At 37.5% G+C, this 21,037-nt stretch overlaps 3 protein-coding genes across 10 annotated transcripts; all 3 read left to right on the top strand.

The window, feature by feature from the left end:
- The first annotated feature begins 116 nt into the window (after nt 1-116).
- LOC120015191 (DUF21 domain-containing protein At4g14240-like) lies at nt 117-6,410 on the top strand. 5 transcript variants are annotated; one of them, XM_038867470.1, is made up of 14 exons: nt 117-478; nt 604-680; nt 812-895; nt 995-1,108; nt 1,519-1,602; nt 1,694-1,765; nt 3,187-3,254; nt 4,064-4,151; nt 4,251-4,324; nt 4,410-4,788; nt 4,875-4,921; nt 5,035-5,116; nt 5,760-5,871; nt 6,049-6,410. In XM_038867470.1, exons 1-13 carry the CDS (start codon nt 235-237, stop codon nt 5,865-5,867), a joined length of 1,521 nt encoding a protein of 506 aa, XP_038723398.1. In that variant the 5' UTR covers nt 117-234; the 3' UTR covers nt 5,868-5,871; nt 6,049-6,410. The 5 variants fall into 5 exon arrangements, with proteins under 5 accessions (XP_038723398.1, XP_038723396.1, XP_038723395.1 ...); XM_038867468.1 differs by having other exon boundaries at nt 5,760-5,901; XM_038867467.1 differs by having other exon boundaries at nt 5,760-5,910.
- A 2,991-nt stretch (nt 6,411-9,401) lies between these two features.
- Nucleotides 9,402-14,855, top strand: LOC120015535 (serine incorporator 3). Of its 2 annotated transcripts, XR_005471784.1 has the most exons (7): nt 9,402-9,660; nt 11,118-11,354; nt 11,896-12,007; nt 12,088-12,262; nt 13,296-13,536; nt 14,298-14,680; nt 14,715-14,855. XR_005471784.1 is itself a non-coding variant. In XM_038868003.1 (6 exons), exons 1-6 carry the CDS (start codon nt 9,486-9,488, stop codon nt 14,588-14,590), a joined length of 1,233 nt encoding a protein of 410 aa, XP_038723931.1. In that variant the 5' UTR covers nt 9,402-9,485; the 3' UTR covers nt 14,591-14,808. The 2 variants fall into 2 exon arrangements, 1 of the variants encoding a protein (XP_038723931.1); XM_038868003.1 differs by having other exon boundaries at nt 14,298-14,808.
- Nucleotides 14,856-15,339: 484 nt separating this feature from the next.
- LOC120014375 (uncharacterized protein At5g19025-like) lies at nt 15,340-20,438 on the top strand. 3 transcript variants are annotated; one of them, XR_005471553.1, is made up of 3 exons: nt 15,340-16,064; nt 17,978-18,252; nt 20,113-20,438. XR_005471553.1 is itself a non-coding variant. In XM_038866316.1 (2 exons), the coding sequence occupies exons 1-2, from the start codon at nt 15,439-15,441 to the stop codon at nt 17,833-17,835; spliced, it is 639 nt and encodes a 212-aa protein (XP_038722244.1). In that variant the 5' UTR covers nt 15,344-15,438; the 3' UTR covers nt 17,836-17,969. The 3 variants fall into 3 exon arrangements, 2 of the variants coding, with proteins under 2 accessions (XP_038722244.1, XP_038722243.1); XM_038866316.1 differs by lacking the exons at nt 17,978-18,252; nt 20,113-20,438 and adding an exon at nt 17,823-17,969 and having other exon boundaries at nt 15,344-16,064; XM_038866315.1 differs by lacking the exon at nt 17,978-18,252 and having other exon boundaries at nt 15,366-16,064.
- The last annotated feature ends 599 nt before the right edge of the window (nt 20,439-21,037 follow it).

The following is a 21,037-nucleotide window of genomic DNA, read 5'->3' as shown; positions in this document are numbered from 1 at the left end:
AAGCCCGACAAGCACATTCACACCATGATTCGGATCCAAGCGAGGTACACATTAATCGGACCCACTCCTTCGTCCACGTGTCATGTGTACAATTACCATTCTGTTGTTAATTCCTCTCCGGGACTAGCATTTCACCTCTCCGAAAATATTCTCCAATCGGAAAACACGAGCTTGAAGCACAGAGCGACAGACGGACATTATCGTTGTTGACTGTGTTTTAGTTCTCTGAGGAAGATGCTTCCGATAAACGCCGTCATTGGGGTTCGGATGCTGAGTCAATCGGCGCCACAATTCAATGGTTTTCAACACGAGATATCGTTCGGATCGGTTTGGTGGTACGCTTACGCTGGAGTTTCGTGCTTTCTAGTCCTCTTCGCTGGCATAATGTCCGGCCTCACCCTCGGACTCATGTCTATCAACCGCGTCGACCTTGAGATCCTCCAGCGAAGTGGCACCCCCTCCGAGAAGAGCCAAGCAGGTGCCTGCCCTTGATTATCCCAATTTTCAATTCCACCTTGAGTCGATTAATCGGTCACGATCTGTAATCGAATTTTGACCTAATTGTTTGATCTAATTGTAATTTTTCATTTCTTGTTTTTTTAGCCCAAATTCTCCCGGTGGTTCAAAAGCAGCACCAGCTTCTAGTGACGTTACTACTGTGCAATGCCGCATCCATGGAGGTGATCTTTTGAACTTTTATTTGTAGCATGTCCATATTTTGCACAAGCTAGGGTATCTTCTTGCTTCACACGCAGATGTGTACAATTAATTTTGATTTACAGCTGTTCTTCTTGATTCTTGCAATCTGCAGGCCCTTCCAATATATCTGGATAAGCTATTCAATCAGTATGTTGCTATAATACTTTCTGTGACTTTCGTTCTGGCTTTTGGAGAGGTACTGTGTTTTAGTGACTTGCGTGCTTTAGCATTTTCACTTCCATATATTACTCTGGATTATAATTTATTCAATATTTTGTGTCTAATTGTTCGTTAGGTGATTCCACAAGCAATATGCACCAGATATGGACTTGCTGTAGGTGCCAACTTTGTGTGGCTAGTGAGAATTTTGATGGTAGTTTGCTATCCAATAGCTTATCCTATTGGGAAGGTAAACTCCTTGATAAACAGTTGACATCTTATATATATGTAAAATTTTTGGAGAAGCTGGATTATTTAGTTATTTTTAAGTTATGCTGTAGAAAATTTCAATCTAATAGTTGTTTTTTTTTTTTTGCTCTACAGATCTAAACTTTTACCATATTGTGTTTCATTATTTTTGTGACTTTGGACTTTAAGAGGTTTTCTCATTAGTTCAAAATTTTTAGAGCCATTTATATTTCATTTGGTTGTTTGAAGGTTTTTTTTTTTCTTGCACCGTGTTTAGGTACTGTTTAATTTCACTTCTATAGCCTGGAAAAAATCATATATGATGCAGTCCTACGCATTATTAAAATTTATTTAATATTATATTGGTGTAGACAGTCTGTATTCCATGTATCGCTAACTATTAGTATGCAGATCCTTGATTGGGTTTTGGGACATCATGAAGCCTTATTCAGGCGAGCTCAGTTGAAAGTCCTAGTTTCGATCCATGGCCAGGAGGTATATTAGCGTTGTCAGCTACAATAACTTACAATAATTTTCCGATTGGCTTGTTCTGAGTGATATCTGTTATTTTTCTTGGTACATTTAGGCTGGCAAGGGAGGTGAACTCACGCACGATGAGACAACAATTATTAGTGGAGCATTGGACTTGACTGAAAAGGTGTGAACTGTTCCAAAAGTAGAATTTTGGGGGCTTTTTGCTTAATTAGTTTGCTTCTCTCTTTGGGTTTCTTGTGGTGTTGCCATTTTATTATACTTATTCTCTCATGTAAGTTATTTGCATTTTGTGGTTGAAAGTGACTTTGTCCCAGACTTTGTGCTGGGTGGTGGGGTGGGGTTGGGGAGGTTGTCTTATAGTTAGCTACCTTGTTTAGGTAGGTTTCTCATGAGTCTGGACCATCTACAAATTACTCGGTCTTATTAGGATCTGACTTGCTGCCTGCAATTTTCTGGTTATAGTAAGTTAGGATTCCAAGTTGAGTGCTCCATCTATGGTGGAATCAGGATCTCAATTTATCTGGTACCTATATAAAAAGTCTAGCTAATCGTAATATTCATGCACACATTCAGGGCTGACTTAATAGGGTAAAAGTGGCGTAAAACAATTACCCAATCTTCTGAAATTGTTTCTTTTAATAAATGTAGTTTCACGTATTTGTATAGATATTGAATTATTTAATACAATGTCTCGTCTATAGAACATAAAGATTATAGAGACTGTATGCAAGTTTTGTCTATCTTCTATTTGGTAATATATTGCCTGGGTAAAGTACTTTAACCAATTTACTAGTCTATGGTTTATTTATTTATTTAGGGTGTAGAGATCAGCTGCACAAATACATCATGGAACATATAGATTTTTTTTCCTACATCCCTTTTGTAGTCCTATCACACAGCGAAGTTAGTTTGATATATGTTGGATCACCCATTCTCCTAAAAGCTTCATCTTGTATGGAAATCACGTTAGTCATTTAACTGTTACTCTAGCACTCCTTTTCACATGTGGGTTGGACTTATCCCGAATTCTGGGAGGCTAAACACATGCAAGATTTATTTTTGATTCAAGAGTATTGAGATTGGAACTTGGACATGCCTCTGACAAACTTAGCTTAAACTTTCTACCCAAAAGTTTAAGCTAATGGGAAAGTGATTATTTAACTTAACCATTAAGCTAACAGTGTGAATGGCTGAATGCTAACTGTTCTAACTTCCTTCTTTTATATATATTTATATATATATATATATCATAAATTGATATGTAAGCAAGTGATAGTAAAACTTGGACAAATCACGAGCCCTGCCTTTTTAACCAAGTGGGAAAATCCTACATTTTGGTGTCAACTGCCAAGTAAATCTGATTGTTTAAGGGTGCCATGTACGGATGTACCCGTGGCTCTAGTCTCTCTGTGGGTGTGCTAGTGCTCCGATATGAGTAATTTTTTGAAGTATCTTTTTGTCATTGCTCTTCTTCTTCTTTTATATGGCTCATGCCCACTCCCCGATCATGAATCCTGACTTAGGCATAATTTACTGTCAGCATCTCAAAGTAACTTCTTCTCTTTTTTATTTTGTTTTAAACAGACTGCTGAGGAGGCTATGACTCCTATTGAATCAACTTTCTCCTTGGATGTCAATTCTAAGTTGGATTGGTGAGTGTTCCCTCTATCAACTTCAACTTTACTGTTGCACTTGTTTCGGAATATTTACACAGGAATCTGGTTTTTTTTTGAAAAGAACAAAACGAGAGAAAATAAAAATTATTTAATAACAAGCTAGGACTCCTTATAACAAATATAACAACCTAGGACACTTAAGTAGCACAATCCTCTCAAACGTTCTGTGAGTGGTGAAGCGTGCATATATACATACATTAGGATATGCCAAATACAATGCAAAACCTTATTATCCATATAGAAACTGGAGCCACTAGAGAAAACAATCCAGCAGAATCCTACTAGATTATGAGCCATTATCATAGTTGAAGCCTTTGCTATTCTTTCAGGAGAAAAAAAAATCCTTTTTGCCAGTGATAAGTTAAGAATGGATATAACGCGGGATTCAGCTCGATCTTTGTTGGGTAAGATGTAGCTTGCTTGATACTGACATTAGGAACTTCCTCTTAAACAGATTATGGGCTTTGTTTTTCACTCTGATCCATTTTGTCCATTCAGTTATTTGTACGTGTTCTAGTTGTGTTTCCTGTTAGATTGTTAGTTCCTCTTTGTATGCCCATGAACTACATATAATGTGTACAAGTGCTTTTTATTTGATTTGTGAGACTCTTGAATGTCTTCGGAACAAACGAGTTCATAACATCAAGTGTTCTATTCTGAATAGTCAATGGCTTTGTATTATGAGTAAGTATGTCATTCTGTTGCTCTTATCGCTATTTTTCGTCACATTACTAATATTATATTCTTTACTTTTCTCTACTTTTGTGGTCACATCTATAACTCAGGGAAGCGATGGGAAAGATTCTCGCAAGGGGTCATAGCCGGGTTCCTGTCTATTCTGGAAATCCGAAAAACATCATAGGACTTCTTTTGGTGTGTAGATTAACTTATAGCATGTGACAGTTTTAAATTACATTTTTTATGGTAGTTGAATCTTTGTGTTTCTTCCTATACTCCTCTTGTTGAAACTAGGTAAAAAGCCTTCTCACTGTACGACCTGAAACGGAAACACCAGCCAGTGCAGTCTCAATCAGGAGAATTCCACGGTGTGTTTATGGAACTAACATGTGCTTATTGTGTATAGAAGTAAATATTAAACAGAAATGTTTTCTCTTCTGGGAATTTTCTCAGAGTTCCGGCTGATATGCCTTTATACGATATATTGAACGAGTTTCAAAAAGGCAGCAGCCACATGGCTGCTGTAGTGAAGACTAAGGGGAAAAGCAAGGCTCTCCCGCCAACTTTTGATGGAGAAAATCCTGCAGAAAACAAAGTCACTTGTGCGGGGGATTCCCAATTGACTACTCCTTTGCTATCCAATCAAGATGAAAGGTCAAGAAGTATTGTTGTTGATATCGATGGGGCTTCTAGACCAAACACTGTGAATTGGCAGACCTCTTTACAGCGGAATGATGTAGCAACAAATGGATTGCCTCAGTTGGAGGATATTGAAGATGGTGAAGTCATTGGCATTATCACCTTGGAAGATGTGTTCGAAGAACTTCTGCAGGTAATTCTTGATATTTTGTTATCTGTCAATTCATGAGTTTCTTCACTTGCCACCCGATTGTATTGATTATTGCTTGACAAATACAGGAAGAGATTGTGGATGAAACAGATGAATACGTTGATGTACATAAAAGGTACTGTGAACTTGAAATATCAATAAGTCCAGTTGTGGTAATAAGGTACAACTATCATGTGTGTGTATATATATATATATATAATATTGATATATATGCAATGTCCTTTGCAGAATTCGTGTGGCTGCTGCTGCTGCTGCTTCATCAGTGGCACGAGCTCCATCAAGTAGAAGGTTAACTGGTCATAAAGGAGCTGTAAGTGGGATTAGAATAATTCCCCTTTTTTTCTCATGGTTTTACTTTGTAATTACTTGGACAGATAGTTTTGATTGGCCATACTCTAGACTTCTTACTTCCTAGGATCCTACGCTTGGGCAGGAAAATGTTGGGTCATTGTTTCTTATTTCCCTGTTGCCTTTTCTTTTATCAGCATGTTATCTGAAAGAGCTTTTTTGCATTGTGGCTTAGAAAAGAAAAAGGAATGGCATAAATTGAGCAAAATATAGAGTTGAATTTGGCATAACATGAGTTGTTTATGGTTACATTATTCATTGCTCAAGTATATCCCGAGGTAAAATGAAGACAGTGAGGCTGCATTGCGTTGATTCTACAGAGGGCAGAATAAAACGCTAAAGTTTGAATTATGAGAAATGGGTAAAACTGCATTAAAAGAAGGGTCCTATCATGCACCATGTAATAGGTCATAGGACATTATGAAAGCACTTGTAATTATCAGGTGATTCCACTACTTAACATAGGGTTAAAGAGAGTTTCCCCTTTTGATTTTAATTTTTTGTCATTTGCCACTAAAGGTGAGTTCTCTCTTTGTAAGTACCTTTTTAAATTGCTGTTAATTTTTTTTTTATTTTTATGGAATTTGCTTTTCGCACTTCCCCAGGGGGGCCAAAGTAAACCAGGGCAAAGTCCAAAGATATCCAAGAATGGTTCAAGTACCCCAAAGTTGCCGGGAACTGGTGGTGAACCTTTCCTTGGAAACAAGAGATGAGCAGGTCATATACTGTTATTGTAACATAACAATGGTACTGATGGTACAGGTTTTTCTTTTTGTCCTTTCATGTTTCCTCTGCAATAATACAGTATAAACTCGTGATATAATTTGGATGTTGTATTCATTCTTTTTGACTTGTTTCCTTTCCTTTGCTGGAATTTTTGTTTACTCGAAACAGGACCCTCTGATGTGCTAGGACCTCTTCAGCATAAAAATAAATCAGTTACCTGGAAGCGAATATCTGGAAGGAATGCGGGTGCGCCTAGTTACATTTAGAATGTGGCTTCGAATCTGTGGTTGTTGATATCAATGTGCTATATTTTTGATACTACCAGTACTACTGGATGTAGGAATCAAAGGGGAAACCGCAAGTTTCTCCTTCTTCTTTCCATAAAACTAGCATGGTTAGCAGCATTGAGAATGTGAATTTTGAAATTACATCTTGTCAATTGATACTTCCAATTTGTATTGTGTCACATTATTTTTTATTCAGAACAATAACGGAGAGAAAGGTTACCCTAAAATTTAGCCTTGCCCCCACTTGCCAGTATGAAATTTAATATTACATAGCAGCAAACATGTAATCTACACAAATGAATGTCATATCGATGTGAATACGACTGACTTGAGCAGCCCTTGATTGATGAAACAGACGAACAGCTGCACTGATAACAAGTATATAATGCTTGTTTTACTAGTTGAAATGGGATTTTCTTTATAGTTAGCCTTACTTAAATGTCAATTAGATGATTGAATCTACTGCTTTCATTGCTTCCTAAACCTTCTAATTAATTTCTTACAAGACAAGCAAGTACTTCACTCTTGTTCTTCTTTTGGAATGACCACAACCGTATTGCTCTCATTGGGAATTGAACTCAACACCTCCCAAGTCTAAACGGTTTGACCCAAAAAGATTCACCAACTAAGGTATGACCTAAGTTGTTACGGTTACTTCTCCATTGTAAACACTACAAAGTTTACTGGTTCATATTACAAAATAATTACACAGTTCAGTACTCAAATCACTCTGTATTACAAGATTGTCTAAGACGGTATTCAGGTCTATCTAACTTGGCAGTGCTGTACGTGGAGATGATTTGAACGCATAAGCATAGTAACACACATCATCATATAATCACATCATCGATGTGATTTTGGTTGCATACATGTTTTACTCTCAAAGATCACTCTTTCCATTGCAGAAGAATCAGTGTACACCTCCATATGATGTAAAACCTTGTCCGCTGCTCCCGGATAAGCCGCGAACACCGTTGCCGCGATCGGAACTTCGGAAAACGGATCATACTGACTGTGTTTCTTGCCAACCTGATCATGTAGAAGAGAAGGGTGGTTTTTTGGGATGTATATATATAGAACTTTTGAGGTGTTTATGCTGTAAGAAACTACTTTGAAACACATGCTTCAGGCTTGTATATATATATATATATAGATAAAGCCTAAAGGGGTGCGAGTGTTGACGATCTGGGGACTGGGGTGTGTAACGACTGCTGGCTCCTAAGTGGTTTGATATGGCAGGGACCCAATAACTCAAAAATGACAAAGCAGACTCAATCAGATTGTCTTCCTGACACTTCAACTGGAAAAAGGACTTGTTAACATCTTATCCTAATTTGAAGGCCATCCCTGTCTCTCTTGGAATATAATTTTGTTCCTCTGTATGTATTGTTGGCTAATACATAAAATAAGAAAATTTATAAATAAAAAATGTATATGATTTATATGATAATTATATTGTATTTGGACTCTATAGACACACACACATATATACATAATTTTATCCATAATTCCTCTACTTATAAAAGCCACAACACACCCGCATTTATATATCTAGAAATTGTGTAATGGACAACCAAACGCGTTTTCAGAATTGTTTATGTTTTTCGAAAACACGGGAAACAAGAAAGTAGCTAAAATGAACCTTATATTATAGGAAACAAGCATAATAGACTCTTAACTGTCTAATACAACATGAACCTTGATCATCTAAGGTAAAACCAACCCACATCCACTCCTTTTATGAACTCCATACTTTTGCCTTGTTTAGGCAGCAAAGAGGTGGGAAATGACCAAATGGGGACATGTTGAAGACCTACAGAATGACCTTAAGTATATACCCACTATTGATATCATTTAGATGGGTCAAGACTTAATGTCATACACATAATCCTCATCACCCAAAGAAAATGCTTTAGATAGTCACTTGTCACTGATACTAGTACCCAGAGTCTAATCAATGTCTTGGTGCCATGTTAGAAGCACAGTAAAAACATGCCCCATAAACCTAATCCTAAAGCCCATTATTATTATCAAGATAAGATATTTTCCAACATATATGGATGGATGGATGGCTATTGTTTTGGGCCCAGAAAGGCCCATCTATTGGACAACAAAGCCATGTTGAAATGCTAAACTATTAGACACAAGACAGGAGAGTAGGAGACAGCAGTGTGTATTGAGCTATATTTGGACAAGAAGTTATATGTGCATTGGAATGTTGTGGATTAGTGAACAGAAAGAGTGGGTCTTGAAAGCACAATAAGTGGTAGGTTGTTGATCTTATCATATGGAGTTCAAGATGTGACTAACTGAGCCATTATTATTACAATCACTATTTACTAGTCTCCTTAATTGGACTAGGTTATGTTATCGGGATGCTTGTCGATATTTACGAACTCACTTGAAAATAGGGATAATAAATAATAGGATGAGTTGTAAAGCATAATAGGAGGTAAGTACCCAATAAGAACCCAGATACTAATGTGACAAGTACTCGAGTGAACAAATATCAAACGAGTGAACAAGATACAATAACTATGGTAAATTAAAAGGCAAGCAGACGAAGTAAGCATTGACAATTCAGAGAGAAACTATCAAAACAAACAACACCGATAATTAGAAGGCAAGAAATTTTGCAAATGATCATGCCGCAATAAATACTATCAATACATATATATCAACATGCAATATATATGCAGTCACATACATCATCACAATCCATGTGCATAGCACTTCGAAATCACCACCAGAGGCCATGACACCAATAACCATCCACAATCAACAGGCAGTACACGACAATTTAGATTCACCATCGGAGGTCGTGGTGCTCAAATATCCCGTATCATAGCAAGGATAACAAAAAGGGGATATATAATCTCAGACAGTAATTATGTCTCATGGTTGTGTGTAATTAGCATGACCACCCAAAAACCATACAACAAGAAGACTATCAGGACAACCCATGGTGCCATGGTGGTGTTGTCGGCCTTGTGTTCGTGCGTGGGCTATCATCAATTTTATGGGCCATGAAGTTGGGCTTAAAATTACAAAGGCCCAATATATTGCTCAAAAGCCTCAAAGTCTAAAACGGTAAAAACCGAATGATTATTCTTTTTTAGAAAAAAAGTAATACGAATCGTTTTAGATAGAGTGAAACGTTGGTTAAGACTCAAGGGGAAATCCAGCCACGTGGCAGGGAAGGACGAGGTTTGATTTTTCCACTGCTACCGGTCTTACCTGCAACTCAATTGCTCAAATCGTCATCGCTGTATGTATCGAGTAGCTTCTGCATTCTACAGTGTGTGAGACGACGGAGAGATGTCGTGCTGTGTTTCTTGCTGTGCATCTTTGACATGCGGTCTCTGCTCCTCGGTGGCGTCTGGGATCTCCAAGAGATCGGCGAGGATCGGATACTGCGGTCTCTTCGGTGTCTCTCTCATAGTTTCCTGGATTCTCAGAGAATTCGCTGCTCCTCTCTTGGAGAAATTCTCTTGTGAGTTTCGTTCCGTTCCTTGCCCCTTTCTGATTCCTTGATTTTTTCGATTAATTCTAAATTTGGCTATAGATACTTGCCTGAATGTAATGATTCTTTAAGATAGGATGGGAGTTGAGATTTCAATAACTGAGAATTCCTTTTTCTGTTTGTTTGGGAATTATGAATTTTTGGTTTGATCGGATTGGGGAACGCATGCAATTCGTCGTGTTTCTTTTGCTCCTGCTGTTTGATAATAGATGTCACTGTCTCCAGTATGGCCTATAATGAGTTGATTGAAAATTGATGTAGTTTTTGAAACTACCGATGTAAAATTTGTGTAGGATTGAGCAACCGAAACCCTAACCCCCAAATTAAACCCAAAAAAATTAAGAATCCTAGGACAAAAATTCCGAATTCCTTGATTTCTTGAAACTGGACAGACTTTCAGCAAACAAGAAGAATAGAAACTTAAACTTCTAAGTTGAAATCCTGAATCTCTTAAGCAAGGTCAGATAAACTCATCTTCCCCTCTCACCGAGCATGTCTAAGGAATCTCTCCTATAGCAAATTTGTATAAAAACTCTCCATTCTATTAATTCATGACTTACATCCATATATATGGTCTCCTAGTAATCCTAAGAAACTTCCTTCAAATAAAACTAGGATTTCTAAAAGTAAACTAATATGACTCCAATTATAACTATGATTTAACTTAGGAAAATAACATAATAAAAGGCTCATAAAACAAATAACTAATATTAAATTCGAAATTCCAGCACAACCTGAAATTCCGACAATACCCTTACTATGAAAATTAAAAGAAAGTTAGTTAAAATAGACCCGATAATAGACTAACTTATAAAAGATTATATTAAAGGTCCTCCTGCATCAAAAATTCTGAATTGGGTGTTTTTGTTTGGAGATCTGTAACATGATACTAATTTTAGTATTAAGGTGCAGTCATGATTGTTAGATGTACGTTGAGTTTAAGGTCCAGTCGGGAAATTTGAGAGGGTCCTGCCTCTTGATGTTCGTTTACCTTTCTTGTTATTACTATTTGATTATGGGTAAATCATGTCATGAAACCAACATACTCAGCAATGACTGTGATCTGAGATAACTGGTTCTGGGCAGTATTGGATCTTGTGAGGAATTTTTAAGTCATAACCGGTCAGAGTGCTGAACCTTCTGTTGGGAGTTTATAACTTTAATTGGCAAGATTAAAGTAGACCTTTTAGTTGTCCCTTGGTGACGAAACATAAAAAAAAAGAGAGAGAGGCTGTTTCCAAGGATTGAATCAGTGACCTCTAAGTTGCACCATTTCAATCCTTCGGGCCACATGTTCTCTTGTTTTGGTTAACAAAAAATACTGCGGCCCAAAGATACACCAATTAACAATGGTTGCACTCTGCTATTAAGTCTTGTGATTGGTGTTGCTTGGTGACAATCGTCTTTTTTCCTCGTTTTGTTTACAGGGATAAATACTTCTGATTCTTACACAAAAGAATGGTATCAGCAACAGGCAGTTCTACGAGTGAGCTTGGGGAATTTCTTGTTTTTTGCAATACTTGCGCTTATTATGATTGGGATAAAAGACCAGAATGATAGACGTGATGTTTGGCACCATGGTGCATGGACTGCAAAGATGGTGATCTGGATTTTACTTGTCATCCTCATGTTTTTCGTTCCTAATGTTGTCATCTCGATATATGGTCAGTTTTACTTTATTTCTTGGAATTAGTCTGTTTATAGCAATAATTGTCTCTCAGTGCCTTCTTTTAACTGGATTAGCATACGGATCTGTGTTCATTGTGTGGACTAATTGTGCCTTTTATGTGGGCATTGGCACGCTGGAGGTTTTCTAGATGCTTTTGTGATATTTCAAGCACAACTTTAGCAATCGCATCATGTGGCTGGGAAAAAGAAAAAAGAAACAGCCAAAATAATCTCCTGCTGCCTTTGTGATACTAGAATTTAATGCATGCTTGTGAAATGCCATGGAAAGATGGACTCATTAGTCTGTGGCTCCTATGCATTGAGAATGCGACCCTTATGTGATGCATGAAAAGGGGGGACTCTTTTGCTATTTGAAACCCTGCGTTTTTACTCATTATTGCTGAGGCAAAGGATACATTGACATCCCTTAATGATTTGTAAACATCTGCGAGTTTTTTTTTATATATTTTTTTAACCTTTTCCTAAATTTGATTTGCCAAGATCCGTAATTGACTTGCAAACTTGCTTTGGTTGTAGGAACTTTATCGAAATTTGGAGCTGGCTTGTTTTTATTGGTTCAAGTGATTATATTACTCGACTTTGTACACACATGGAATGATGCATGGGTTGCAAAAGATGAACGTAAATGGTCTGCTAAAGTTTGTGTATTTTACCAATTTTCTTCATTGCTATTCTTAGAACTTTAACCTTATAAATTTGAATGTTCAGGTATATTGCTTTACTTGCTGTGTCAGTTGGATGCTACCTTGCAGCATATACAGTTTCAGGACTTCTCTTTATATGGTTCAACCCATCTGGACATGACTGTGGTCTCAACGTCTTCTTCCTTGTCATGACCATGATTCTTGGATTTGCCTTTGCAGTAATAGCACTGCATCCTGCGGTGAGTAAGATTGTGTATCCTTTAATTTCCCATAGTTGATTAAATTTTCAAGTAGTGCTGTGATTAGATGAGTGTATTTGTATTTGATTTGCATAATCCGAGTGAACCATTCTTTGTGTTTGAACGATACACATTTAGATTGAGATTAAGAGTGTGTTTGGATTGAGGGATTTGGGGGGAGGGGAAGGGAAGGGAAGGGAAGAGAAGAGAAGGGAAGATAAGGGAAGGAATAATACATTTCCCTCTCCCATGTTTGGATAAATAAAAAAAGAAAGTAAAGAAAATTAGTTTAATTTACTAATTTATTTTTACTTTTATGTTAGAAGTGTCATGTATAAGGGTAAAATAAGATTTTATCTTATAAATAACTTAATTAGTCATCCCTTCCCTCCAAATGACTCCATTTTGGGGAGAAGGAATTTTGACAAAAATTTAATGAAATATTCCCTCCAATTCCCTTCAAATCCCTCCCCTTAATTTTTTATAAACTATCCAAACAAGAGAATTGGAAGGAAAGTCCCTTTCCCTTCTCTTCTCTTCCCTCCCCCCAAATCCCTCAATCCAAACACACTCTAAGTTTCCAAAAGTATCAAATTTATAGATTTGTGATGTGCTAAAGGATACACATCAGAAGGAGAATTGTGGTTATCCTTTTTTTTAGCTGTTTTAATAGTTTCATTCCTCAGGATACACCTTTTCTCCTGTGTCAGTCTCCTAACCTCTCGAAGCTTGTCAAAGTATTATGGGTCCAAAATCATCTATTACAGGAACTTTAGAGTCATACCCATGACATCCCAGCAGTTGTGATATATTCAATTTTTTTTTACCGATTTTCTCCTGGTTCCACCAAAATATGTAGAAGCTGAGCTTTTAAAGTAGTTATTTAGTAAATTAAAACTCTATGCCTTTTGCCTATCTAACTTGTTTTACTCTGCAGCCATCTTGTCTCAGTTGGGATGTTGACTTGAATCACAGATGTCCCATCTCCTTATCATTGTTACTTACAAATTTGTAATGAACTTAAATTTCACAGGTTAATGGCAGCCTCTTGCCTGCTTCAGTGATATCACTTTACTGTGTTTATGTGTGCTACACTGGTCTCTCCAATGAACCTCGTGATTATGTCTGCAATGGTCTCCATAACAAATCTAAAGCAGTCTCCACTGGTACTCTTGTTCTTGGGATGCTCACAACAGTTCTCTCAGTCCTATACTCTGCACTTCGTGCTGGTTCTTCAACAACGTTTTTGTCACCGCCATCTTCACCTAAGTCGGGTATCAGAAATACTGTACAACTTATGAAAGTGTTTATTAACTTTTTAATTTTTTTTCTATATGCAAGTGTTTTTGAGATCCTGGTATCAGAAAAAGGTTTATGGGTTAGCTTTCTAGGGGCTGGGGGCTGTCAACCATGGGACTTGAAACTTTGTCCTCTTGGTCTGCATCAGTTATGTGACTTTGCCACCTGAATCCTGATCCAGGGTGGTTCCCCAAGTTACTGTGCTGCTTAGTTGGTATGCAATGGCACGCTAGAACCTTAAAATTTATTAGTGTCATCCGGCTTCTCATGACTAGCTTTTATCTGTGTAACTTCTAGATTCACTATCTGGCATTCTCCGACAGTCCTAGGAATGTGCTGGTGACTTGTTAATGGTGAAACTATGTTAGGATTCCATTTTCAAGTAGAGGTGTTCGATGAAGTTGCATGTCAGCTCCCACCTGCTCTGCTTATTGTAGATGACATAAATGCTTAAATTGACTTGATTCTCGAATCACGGGTAGGGGTTATTTGTTGAAAATTATTAGAGAGTTGGCAAATGATAATCATTATTTGAAACTTAGCAACTTTTGAATCTTGGAAACCCGCCAAAGATTTCTTTTCTTTAGATCATACGACCAGATAGCCACCTTATTTTGCAAGAACAGAATCCTCAATTCCATTGAGACGGTAAATAAAGCTGTTGCTAAGAGCTGTTACCTGGTTCTTTTTTCTTTTTTTGGGGGGTTAACTGTTACCTGCCAAATTTATGTTGCAGGTGGAAACAAACCACTTCTTGAAGCGGAATTGGAAGAAGGGAAAGGAAATAAAAAGGAAACTGAAGCACAGCCAGTTAGTTATTCCTATTCGTTTTTCCACCTAATTTTCGCCCTGGCTAGTATGTACTCAGGCATGCTTCTCTCGGGATGGACCAGCTCATCGGACAGCACCGACCTAATAGATGTCGGGTGGACATCGGTCTGGGTTCGTATATGCACAGAGTGGGTCACTGCTGGACTCTACATCTGGACCCTTGTTGGAGCTCTTATTCTCCCCGACCGTGAATTCTAAATAGGCTAAACCTGTTCACTAAGCCACCTTCAATGTCAGAAACTGTATCCAAGATTTAGTATGTATGTAGTTGATGTGTTTGTCAAAATTGTATCCTTTGTACGTTTCTATAGGTATATCAAAAGTTCCTTGTGTGGATTTACTTGTTTGTATATATATTGTTAGATTTGATAAGTCATTAAATTATATAAGAGTTTTCGTCACGGATTTGGTCATAATTGGACTTGGAATATTGGATGTGTGGTTTACCAATTTTTGTCTGGAACTGTAGGCATCCTGAAGAGTGTCGGCTGGAACGGGTGTAGGCATCTTGAGTTCCAAATAAAGGCTTTTTACATTGCTCAGTGCGCTACAGAAGTATTGTTCCTCGTGAAAATTTAGTTCGAGATTGCTCTTCGTGACAATCGAGTATTGCTCCTCGTAAGAATAAGCTTGAAATTCAGAGTGATAAGGTTCTTTTGAAAATTTAGCTAGAGATTGCTCCTCGTGAGAATGGAGTATTGCTTCTCTTGAGAATCGAGCTCGAAATCCAGCGAGCTCGAACTCCAGAGAGATTTGTCACGTATAACCCAAATCAAACCTAAAAGTCACATATTTAAGTCTGGTTAAAGGATAATCTCAAAGTCTGTTTTAACGTATTAGCGTTTATTATTGAATATAACACACGAAAAGAATACAACTTTTGTCCCAAAATGGTAAAGGAATAATTATTTTATTTAGAAAAAAAATCCGAAAAATGAAAAATGTAAAAAAGCGGGTCCCTCTAAGTTCAAGCTCTCGCTCTCTAACATGCGCCATCACCCCTTTTTCATCATCATCACCACCGTCAGCACCCCGACAGCCACACCATGCCTTCGGTCTCTTCGACTCCATCGAAACTCACGAACCCGACGAGTTCTGCTTCCAATCATCACTCTCATTCTCACGCGCATTCCACGCTGTGTAGGCACTCGCCGTCGGCGACGCTGGACTTGCTGATCCTGATCGTCGTGCTTTTCTCCGGAACATTCCTGGTTTCTTCCTACTTCTCCTATCTCTTTCACTCCCTCTCTCTCCTCCTCTCGCTCTCCTCCCCTCACCTTCCGACTCTCTCCTTCTCCGTTTCCTTCTCTTTGTCTCTTCCTTACCTTCTCGCGTTCTTTGGCTTCTTCTTCCTCTCCCTCCTCCTCCTCGACTTCTGCTGCGGTTCGCGCTCACGTCGCTGCGATCGGCCGGGATGTAAGGGCTTGAAGAAGGCTCTTGAATTCGACTTGCAGTTACAGACCGAGGAGTCAATCAGATCCGCTAAGGACATCGATGCTTTACCCTGGAAGGGCGGCAGCGAGTCTAATCCTGATTATGAGTGTCTCAGGGCTGAGCTGAGAAAGATGGCCCCACCGAATGGCCGGGCTGTCCTGCTCTTTCGCTCACGGTGTGGGTGTCCTGTTGCTAAGCTTGAGGGCTGGGGGCCCAAGCGCGGTAGACGGCAGAAAAGGTAATCGTCCTATTTTTCCCCCTTTTTGATTGCTTTGATTTCATTAACTAATTAACTTTTCATGCGATTTCGTTGTTTTTTCTTTGCATTTCTCTTTGGTGTTGGATTAGGGTTGCTGGTGTTTTTTTTTTTCTTTCCAATACATTGTTCTTTGTAGATAGCAAATTTTTGTGTGAATTACAATTTTGGGTTTATTATGTGGATGGATTAAAGAATTGGAAATTTCTTATTAAATGTTTGGAGTTTATTCAAGTTAGGTTGCTTGTCTTATTGTTTGTTGCTGAAACTGAAAAATCTTCTGTTAGAATGTAGTTTTCTTCTGCGTAGGCATATATGTATATATAGAATGATTGATGATTATTTTGATTCTGATGAAAGTGCAGTCCATCCATAAAAATATTATTGGTCTAGATAGGTTCTCTTCATTGTTTCTATCAAAGCTAGTTATTTGTTTCACTAGAATGGTTTTGTTCTCAATTTCAATCTGTTGTGTCAATGAAACAAAGCCATGAAATGTGTAACTCATTGTTGGGGATCAAGTGATCTTGGCCCCTGTGTAGCTGAAGACTTGGGTATTTATCAGTGGTATTTGTCACAATGGAGGTTTTAATAAATCTTGTTGTTTGATTGAAAATAAAATGTAATAATTCTTAATGGCGGCCTATAGTAGCAATAGCAATTCATTCAGAGTTCAACACTTCAACTTGAGGTTACCATTCCATAAGCTGAAAGAAGAAAGGAACTTATAGGACGTGTTTGCTTCCTAACTCAAAGGTTTAGCTACGCTTTTGTTTTTTCAATTAGTTATGCTAAAAACTGTTTTCTAACCTTGGGACAACAAGTAGAAGCGAAATAGTTTTGCAGTTTCTTTGGTTTATAACTACTTTATGTTTGCCTCGATGGGCAAAAGGTACAGTAACGATACAGGTTACCTATATAATTACTCTATTTTACTTATATTGGCATCTTTGTCATCTTTCATGTGCACCCTTTTTTTTCCATCTCAAGTTTTTTTCAGAAATTGCTTTCTAGGGGACAGGAACTATCCAAAAATTGGCCATGTGTGCTAACTTAGGCAGAAATTTTCCTTGTTTTGTAATTTATTTGCAGCATCATAAAGCTAGTATCTACTAGCTAAGTACTTTTATGCTTGGTAAACCAGCTATTTTCCAGGAGTTACACACTTGAGGAAAATTTGTCTAAATTCTCTTAGATTCCTCTAATATATATGTGATAGAAGACAGTATTATTTGGGAAAATCAGAAGCCTCTAACTGCCTGCGTTATGGATTTCGTGTGGCTATATGGACTTTGCTGATTAGATTATCATAGAAGGAGGAATTTATTGATTGCCATCCAACTGTTCATATCTTATTTATTAGGTAAGATGCTGAGTGAGTTGAATTATGAGGTGTTTTAGTAATGCTGTTGAAGCAAGTGGAAGTGAAAAGTTAATAGTTTTTTGCATTATAATGCCAAAACATCAGGGAATCCAAGTGCCATTGGCAGGCCAAAAGGGTTTAGATTTGTGGATTGACTGATTGATGGGGAGCATACTATTAGCTTAGACTTCAGGGCCATGCTAAGCTTTTGGCATTCTTCGTTGTACTCTGCTTCAGTTTCCTTTCCTTTTTGATATGAATGTCAGCAGTGTTTTGATTGTTAACTATAATGTTTTATTTGAATCCATTTTTGGTTGGTTTTGTTCTAGTTCTAGTTAGTCTGTTTGTTAAGTTTTCTGATTGATCTATTTCTGTAGAAGTGGGGTGTAGAAGATGAAGATGAACTGGTCTTCACCTGTCTGAGTGCCTTTTTACTCTACCTAATTAAATTCTTATTGTTCTGCCTTAAATTCTCTTGCTTTGATGTTGCACCAAATAAATCCTGAAACTCTTCATATTGATGTGCTTGGAGACTATGGCTCGTGCATTGGGCTTGGTGGTACTACTCAAAAGAAGAAGGCATTGGGCTGTGTAACAGGCATGAGGTTAAGATCGATTATCGGGCTGAAAGTGCGGAAGTGCATATAGCAAATTTCATAAGAGATTATAATTTATAAAGATGCACTTGACTCACTGTAGAGTATAGACTGTATATTGGGGAGGTTCGAATTTCATTGCCTGCTCAACAGGCTATATTTGTATGATTTCTTGCACCACTCTCATACGGAGGCTGGATATCTTTCTGAGGTTAGTAGTTCTCCTTTGCATGCACAACAAAGTGATAGCAAAGGAAGTGTGGAGATTTCTTTAGGTAAATAGAACAGAATGTATTTCCAAATGGTAGTTATTGGAGATAGCCAGAAGCTAGGCCATGGTGCTCCCTGTTAGCAACAACTTCAGGGGATCAGTTACTATTCATAAACAACTTTATTAGTTCATGTGTGGGAATTTTGGTGGCAAAAAGTTAGTTGTGACGAGGATGTCTGGTTGTTGCTAAACTTCGAAAGATCTTGGATGAGTGTCCTCTTTTCATTTGGTTTTTTCGTACAATTTGACGATCTTATTTGAATCTAGCTACATGTGGTTTAATATATGTTGCTTTTCAACATTTTATTTAGTGTCCTCTCTTGTGACTTTGTCAATGCTGTCCTTTCAAAATATCTAAAAAAATTGTCCACATCAGGTCATAGCACATGAATCACGGATGATATTATAAACTTGTTCGCAATTTTATTGGATCGTAGCACTCGAGTCATGGAAGATTCTACTTAAACGATAATCAGATACCTTTGAGGCCCCCATTTTTTGGCTAGGAATTTTACCTTTGGTTTAACCTATGCCCTCTCTTGTGGTGTTGTTGACCACTGTTTATAGCCATAGCATGCTACCATTATCCTGATGGAATTTCCAAGCAGTGCTGGTTTCTATATTCCCTTCATAGGAGACCATTAATGTCTAGCTTATATAAGGTAAGGGAATCATATAGTTGCCAATCTTTTTAGCCTTTATGTTGGGCTTGTCAACTATCAATGTCTGCCGTTAATTATGTAGACAAGTTTCTTAAGTTTAAACTTGGTGGTAAGGCGTGAAATCAGTTATTTTCAGCTTCTTAACAACCTGATCGGGTGGACATTGTATGGTCAATAGGTATGCCACACCTTAACAAAATTTGGAGCATTTTGAGTGTTAGTAATGTTAGTATTGTATTTCTTCTTTAAAAAGTAATTTAACTACATTTGCCGTCTTTGACCATTTCCTCCTCATTTCCGACTTTCTTTTGTAAGTAGAGTGATGTGTATTATATAAAATGTGTGTTGTAGTGTTGACACTGATTTAGTTGAAAATTGATCTTAATATAGCAAGTTGATTATGTTTTCTTCAAGATAATCTTTTACATATAATATTTAGAAAATATTCCTGCCTCTTAACATTTTGATATGTAAAAGTGTTTAGACTTTAGATTAGATGTTTTATCTTTCAGATGCGACTTTAACTATTGCTTCTGTCTGAACCTTCATGAGAGATGAGTTATGGTAGGGGCTGAACTTGTTAAATCTCTTCTCCCACACTTCATGCATAGGCTTAGGTTTGAAGAATGGTTTTTCAGTGTGTACACTACTTGAAATATGAAATTTCATCAGCAGAACCTTGTACATGTACAAATGTACAACTAATGGTCTTAAGGCATTTTCAATTTAGCTAGAAGCTGGTATTAAACTTTCACTTTTAACAATTGGAGGAAATGATAATAATGACGGTCTGCTCTGTCCTAGAAAAAAAGTAAATTGGTAAGGCCATAGGTGGTTGGATTTTTGTTGCATTTTTCCTTTGGTATTGTGCATTGGATGTCGCTAGAGCTTGGTGTGCAGTGTTTACCCTGTAGGGATGGGTTCAATGTGGCACAACTTAAGAGAGGTTCCAACTTCATGAAAATGTTGATATTAGACTTAGTATGCTGAATTTCATGGTTCAGGATTCATGGTCCATTTGCACTGACAATTGTATGCTGCCTTAGGTGATTACAATAATATAGTATTTCCCATGGGTGTGTTGTAGTAAAAATGTTGGTGTGAGAGTGATAATAACCTTATCTTCTGGTTCTTGCAGGGCTCTTAATGGGAGCGGTGATCATCGCTGATTTTTCATGATGATATTGTCTTCGGACAACATTTCAGATATTTCCGCCCATTTGCTTTTTATCTTTTACAGTCTAGTTTTAGATATTGGACAAAAACATCTACAATACTGAAGACTCTTGATCAAGACGATTTACCAAATCCCTACAATCCGGCAGCAATCTCCACATCCTTACATAATATGTGGAGATATTGTTTTCATTCAGGGATGATATACAACATTCGATGGACAGCCATCTCCTTCCATATTTTATGGGAACAAGAATAAAAATATATAATACCCTATACTTAATTTAAGTTTTATCTTCTTCCCCCTCCCTCTTTTGTTGCTCCCCATTTCTAGCCTGCCAACAGGGTTTTAAGTTTTAACCTTTGATTTAGAAAGATTACTCTATTCCTTTATTTGACCTGATTTATGGATTTGAAGTAGATGGCTTTTGAATGAGGGAATGTAGAATGATGCCTTTGCATTATACCAAAACTGGCTCCATTACCTTGGATAAACTTGTGTTTCTGTTGCAAAGGAGCAGTGGGAAGATGTTGCCCAATGTCATACTCCCATTATGCGACGAGGATGTAGGGTTGTCTTGGTCTTTGGCATGGTTTTTTATATATATTTTTTTTTGCGAAAAATCCATAAATCAGGTAAATCCATCTAAGTTCAAAATTCAAAGCCATTGAACAGTATCAGTTCGACTGACTTTTGCCTCCTTTCGCGAGTGAACCCAACACCCTGAAACTTCATATTAAATTTTAGAGATTGCTCCAACCAAGTGCATATGCCAATTTCAACTATAAAAGAATGATTATGCGCAACTATTGAGAATTTTTTTTGAATCAACAAATATCTGTTCTTTATTTCCCTTACATTGTCATCTATGAATATATATTGTACG

This window comes from Tripterygium wilfordii, chromosome 14 (genome assembly GCF_013401445.1).
Source record: "Tripterygium wilfordii isolate XIE 37 chromosome 14, ASM1340144v1, whole genome shotgun sequence".
Classification (NCBI taxonomy): Eukaryota; Viridiplantae; Streptophyta; class Magnoliopsida; order Celastrales; family Celastraceae; genus Tripterygium; species Tripterygium wilfordii.
Note: the sequence above shows the minus strand (reverse complement) of the source record. Positions and strands in the feature narration are given on the sequence as shown.

Coding starts and splice junctions, on each gene's coding strand:
- LOC120014375 (XM_038866315.1), top strand. CDS start 15,439: ATGCCTTCGGTCTCTTCGACTCCATCGAAACTCACGAACCCGACGAGT. Junction 16,065..20,112: donor CGCGGTAGACGGCAGAAAAG/GTAATCGTCCTA, acceptor TGGTTCTTGCAG/GGCTCTTAATGGGAGCGGTG.
- LOC120015535 (XM_038868003.1), top strand. CDS start 9,486: ATGTCGTGCTGTGTTTCTTGCTGTGCATCTTTGACATGCGGTCTCTGC. Junction 9,661..11,117: donor TCTCTTGGAGAAATTCTCTT/GTGAGTTTCGTT, acceptor TTTTGTTTACAG/GGATAAATACTTCTGATTCT. Junction 12,263..13,295: donor TAATAGCACTGCATCCTGCG/GTGAGTAAGATT, acceptor TAAATTTCACAG/GTTAATGGCAGCCTCTTGCC.
- LOC120015191 (XM_038867470.1), top strand. CDS start 235: ATGCTTCCGATAAACGCCGTCATTGGGGTTCGGATGCTGAGTCAATCG. Junction 4,152..4,250: donor ACATCATAGGACTTCTTTTG/GTGTGTAGATTA, acceptor TGTTGAAACTAG/GTAAAAAGCCTTCTCACTGT. Junction 4,325..4,409: donor TCAATCAGGAGAATTCCACG/GTGTGTTTATGG, acceptor GAATTTTCTCAG/AGTTCCGGCTGATATGCCTT.